A 5594-nucleotide genomic window follows, 5' to 3' on the forward strand; every position below is an offset into this window, starting at 1 on the left:
TTATGTTTCTATTGTATTGTTCCTTCTAGAACCTTTTCGGCTTTCGATAAGAAAGATACCTGAAACAAATAATTTCGTTAGCAGAGTGTTTTCAGAAGGGCATTTTGGTCTTTCCATCAATAAAAGGAAGAACAAAATTGAATTCTATCACTTCGGCAACCATGGAATGGAATCTCTAATTCCAATTCAAAATTATATGACATATACGTTTCTTGCAGCAGTGCACCAGGATTGAAATCAAATCCAGGGTCGTTTATGAACATTATCCACCCGATTTACAGAAATTACAATTTAATGGTTCCCCACTTTCCGCAAATTACAATAAAAATATAACAGGCTGTAAATGATTCATATAAATAAAAATCTATTTTTTTTTCAAATTAGATTTTACTTTATAATATCTGAAATCACATGTTGGTGATTATGAGAGGAACATTAGGAACACTTTGGATAACTGATATGCCTAATTAACCCTACAATAATACAAATCGGAAAAATAATGAATTACCTGTATTCTAGTCAAAGAAAAGAATAAAAAAAGATGTTGAACCATATAGCTGCTTCTTTAATGCGTCTATTGTTCCCCTGTTTTAATAAAAAATCAAGTGAAAAGGTATAAACACCGCAAAAAAAAGTCAGCAATGTGGTAATTAAATCAACATTTGTTCTTCTCTGAGCTTCTCCTGGTTTTCTCCTTCCCCTTTAATTTCTCATACGAAATTTGCATACACTGGATAAACATAGCTGGTTAGTAAAGAAACACCCAAACATAATCCAATACAAATACGCAATGAAAGTTATCGAAATCAGTATATGAAGCTCTAAAAATTATAAATTCAATTTTAAAAGACCTAATTATCCACACACATACCCGCTTCGGCATCAGCTGACCGATTTCAACATTTGTTGAGGCTTTTTAAATTTGGTTTGAAGGAATTTGCCTTTTTCTCCGTGACATTCCATCAAACACCTGGGGTGCGAAATTATAACTTTAGACAACCGCTGCATTTGATTGCTAAAAGGGAGATCAAATTCTTTATCCAAGTCATCAAATTCATCTTATGATTTGTTAATGGAATTAATCTAGCACCAACATTGGTATATTTGCACTGGTTTACAAACTTCGACCCAGTTAGTAATATTTCTTGTAATTAGGTGTAAAATTCGTAATAAAGAGCAGGAATAGGTGTTAAACACTAACCAGAGATCAACTCCACCAAAAACCGTATGCTTAAATTTCAAATGATTTACGGATTTATAAAGTATAAAAAATTGTAACCGTAAATGTCTACCCCAAATTGAGCAGAAAGATTGATGATTTGTCAACCTAAATATACAATATATATATTGTCCTATAGTGAACCCACCGCCCCTGAAATGCAGCTTTCCATAATTCCCTCAATGCTTCCTATGCCAACAATTTAACAGAAAGAAATGAGATCATCACTTCATTTTTTGGACTAAATATTCGGTAGTTGAAATTCATGTGTACCTGATGTTCTGGAATTCAACTATCATATGAAATGTGTAATCTGTTTAAGAAATCCTCCTGTCATGATCCAAGAAAAAAGTATCAGATTAACTAAACTTAAGTCATAACTAATTTCATATGAAACTGCAACATATTTGTAAACAGGATCGACATAAGTAAGGGCATCAATTAAAGGGAAAAAAACATAAGTAGGGAGAGTATGTGAAATCAAGTAATGACGGATGAAGAAGATGGTACATCCCTTATTCTGATAGGACTCATCTGATATAGTCATACCTTTTTGTTCATTTGGTGTAACCTGTATATTTGAAAATATCCAGAGAGGGGTATTGACAGCGTTACAGTCCTATGTTTCTTCACAGTTCCCCATAGTTCCACCTGTAACCTGTAGACGTGAGAAGAGTCGATGACATATGTGAATGAAAGGGGAAAACCGAAGATATATGATGAAATAAGAAACATAAATTGGTCGTATACCTTAGTCGATTGCCTTTCGCTGCCTTCCATGCTCGATATCTATGGTGGTGGCCAGAAGGTGCCTTCCCTACGACCTGCTTTCCATTGATCGAAGGAAGCAAAATAGTGAAATAGGAGGGGTATGGTTTAGTATGAAGGAGTAATGAAGGTGGTGGAATCGAATAATCGGAGGAAAGGAGCGGAGGCTGTGATGGGTTTTCCCCTTTCGATTCCGATTCCAAATGTGATTTGAATGTTGGCACCGAATCATAATGGGTGTTGCGTCGGTGGTTTAACCCCGGTGGAGGAAGCCGCAAAAGGGATATAGAAAGCCACCACCGACGATCCGATCAGGTGTAAGAAGAGGAAAACCTCAGCGGGGTTATGAGGCGGTGGGTTTCTGGGATAGTGGAATGAGGAAGGATCGAGAGATAAGACGTGGCGGTTACCATGGTTGAGGAAGTTAACCGAGTAAGAGTACCGTGGTTAGCACCCTGGTTAGATACTGTAGCTAAGGGACAACAATTGTAATATATACAAAAATACAGGGACCGGGAATGTAACTTAAGGGACCAATTCTGCCAAATAAATGGGCAGTTTACTGTTCTTTTTCTTCACAACTTTAATATATATATATATATATATATATATATAATAATTTATAATAATAATGAGTATAACATGAAATGTTTTCCTTATAATAATATCTAATAAAAATATACATTAATAAGCTTAATTTGATGATTGTTAATTTGTATATTCATTTTAACATTGTTTTCAAATAAATATCAAGGACTATTTGATGATTTTTGTATATTCATTAGTAACATGTAATGTGATAGTCTAAACAATACCGTACTGTAAACTACAAACATGTAAATAATAAAAGAGAATTTTGTATATACCAGTTTTAAATATTAAAATATTATATTTTTCAAATCTAATTTTCTAAATATTATATACATTTTTCATAAACATTCAAAATCTCATATTTTCATATTTGCTTAAATCCTTGTTTTTAACATTTTGAAACATATTATAATCATTTTAAATCTTTATTTTTTATCAATTGACTTTTATACAGAAGGGACGGTATGGCCATCTAGTGTCAAACGAGAACATCACCCCATGCACGCTCCACCACCCAAAACCACCTTGATCCGATATGGTTGTACCAAATATCTTTACATCTTTCAATTACCGTGCAGTGCAACATTGACAATACAAAAATATATTGATCTTACTTTTTTTTATTCAAGCCTCAACGATGAAAATAGAGTGACGAGCATGAAAATCTAGTTCAATAGGATTCAACTATTTAGTTATTTATAGTTTTTAATTAAATAAAATTAATTAATGTAAGAATTTAGATAAATATGATATTTTAAAAGTTTGTGATGGTTATAGACAATATTTTAAACTTAGATTTATAAGAAGAATATATAATAGTCAACTGATAAAAATAAAAATTTTAAATGATTATAAAAGTTTAAAATTTTTTTTTGATAAATCCAATATTTTGAAAGTTTATAAAATATAAATATAATATTTAAAATTTAGACTATTTATATTTTAACTTTTAAGTTGAGGCTATGTACGAACTTCTTCCGTATAATATATACTTAATTAATCACATCTATTATTAATTAGCCCCTCAAATCGTCTAGAAAATGAGCATATAAGTTGGTATTTGGAACATTATTTAATTTCTTAGGTTTTTGCTAAAGTGTTATAAGGTTATGTTTGAAATTGCTTTTTGTTATAAGGTTATGTTTGAAATTGATTTTTGAACCCCAAAAATGTTTTTGAGTGAAAGTCTTTATTGACTTTTGGCTTTTATAAAAACATTTTTGAAAAGTGTTTGAATTAATTTTTATGGTAATAAAAAACAATAATTTGTTTTTAAAAAGTATGGCTTATAGCCTTTACATATAAAATGATTAAAAATATGTTATTAAGGTTAAATACAGATATTATGGTAATTCTAGAATAAAAAAATCAAAAGCATTTCAAAGAATAAATTCTTAGGTGTTTTATAAAATTCATTTTTGAAGCTTATAGAAAAGTTGTTTCAAAAATGATTTTCAGTTACTAACTACTATACTTTTTTATAAAAATCAATAAATTAATAAATTGTTTTCAAAAGCGATCACAAACATTTGTAAATATTATTTTTTTATTTTTATTTTTTTTGTTAAAATATATCTTGTACATTTATGTAACGAAGTAGATTTTGACCGAGTTATGGAGCAATGTTTTTTATTCATTTATTACTTATTTGTCTCGAGAAAACTAGGGTTCCAAAACAGCATTATACGAAAGAAAAAGAACAAATTCGATGAGAAGAAAACAACAATGGCATCTAAAGTCATAGTCCACTGGAGCCAATCAACTTGGTCAACCCAAATGTAATGGCCATAGCCAGCCAACCTCCCACCAGAACCCGAAGACAAGACTTCACCACCGGAGTTCCCCCTAGAAAAGCACCAATCCATCCAAACACCACCAGTGCAACTGTTACGGCAGCCACAACCACACCCAGTCTCACCTTATGGTCCACTATGAAGGAAGCAGCAAGCAACGGCACAATAGCCCCGAACATAAACGCAAGGGCCGATGCTGTAGCCGCCTGCATGGGGTTTGGCAACTCTTCATTCTCAGTTTCCTCACTACTTACTCCCATTCTTTTCTCCCTTTTAACCTGAGATACCTCTATGTCAAGCTGAGAGGACACAGACACATATTCTCCAATTGCCATGCTACACGCACCTGCAACAAGCCCAGCAAAGCCTGTAAGAATCATGGCTTTGACATCATGTTTAACGGCTCCAACACCCATCATCAAAGAAGCAACCGAAACTAAACCATCATTGGCTCCTAGGACAGCTGCACGAAGCCACTGTCCCCTTTGCGAGTAGTCAAAACCCTCCTCTACAGACACATTGTTTTCAGGAATTCGAAGGGCAAAGTCACTTTGTGCAGACATGAAGATCCAAGATGAATTAAAAGACAATGTTATATAATTATAAATACTAAAGTTGTTATGATAAGTTGAATTGCTTGTGAAAGACAAAAGACCCCCTTAAGGTATATATAGAGTTGCTTTTACTGCCTTTCTAGTCACCTAAATGTGAGTCATGCGGACACCAATTTTTTTTTCCTCATTGTTGTATGTGGGTGAGTTAGCCATGCATGTTTTTCTTTTTTCATCCATTAATTACTAACTTTTCTGTCTTGGAATTTGGAAAACGCGTAACCGTTCCTGAAAAAGCCCATTCAATTGAAGAAACATTTTTTTTCAACCAAATTAAGTGAAAGCCTACTCGAAATATTTCAATGACCACCTCGGGTTCGAGCTCCTTTACAATGGTGTTGACAATAGTTATCGATATACATAACTGCCGAACTCAAAGTTCTAGTTTGTTTGTCATAAAATGTATACAGCCAAATTCCAAACATACTAATCTAATTAAGTATTCCAAATGTATTGAACTTTATAAAGTTCAATGGATTGTACGCATCATTTTATATTTCCTACAACTTTATTATTATTGTTTTTGCCTAAAATGCATTATTCAATGAAACATATTTAAATATTTATTTTAAGTGTTAGAAAACTTTCTTTTTCTAACTGAAGAGTTTAATG

General features: G+C 32.5%; 1 protein-coding gene and 1 long non-coding RNA gene across 2 annotated transcripts; both read right to left on the reverse strand.

Annotated features, from left to right (window-relative positions):
- Positions 1–1491: 1491 nt before the first annotated feature.
- LOC145114440 (uncharacterized) lies at positions 1492–2230 on the reverse strand. Its single transcript, XR_013711003.1, has 3 exons — positions 1970–2230; positions 1769–1877; positions 1492–1549 (listed from the first exon to the last, which is right to left on the reverse strand). It is a non-coding gene; the product is annotated as an uncharacterized LOC145114440 (long non-coding RNA).
- Positions 2231–4190: 1960 nt separating this feature from the next.
- LOC145110920 (vacuolar iron transporter homolog 4-like) lies at positions 4191–5021 on the reverse strand. The gene has a single exon (XM_079047236.1). It carries the CDS (start codon positions 4932–4934, stop codon positions 4317–4319), a length of 618 nt encoding a protein of 205 aa, XP_078903362.1. The 5' UTR covers positions 4935–5021; the 3' UTR covers positions 4191–4316.
- Between the last annotated feature and the right edge of the window lie 573 nt (positions 5022–5594).

Source organism: Lactuca virosa, chromosome 5, assembly GCF_052849685.1.
Source record: "Lactuca virosa cultivar CGN04683 chromosome 5, Lactuca_virosa_CGN04683_v6, whole genome shotgun sequence".
Taxonomy (NCBI): domain Eukaryota; kingdom Viridiplantae; phylum Streptophyta; class Magnoliopsida; order Asterales; family Asteraceae; genus Lactuca; species Lactuca virosa.

What these genes read in the sequence shown, in the direction of transcription:
- LOC145110920 (XM_079047236.1), bottom strand. Translation starts at nt 4,934, where the DNA reads ATGTCTGCACAAAGTGACTTTGCCCTTCGAATTCCTGAAAACAATGTG.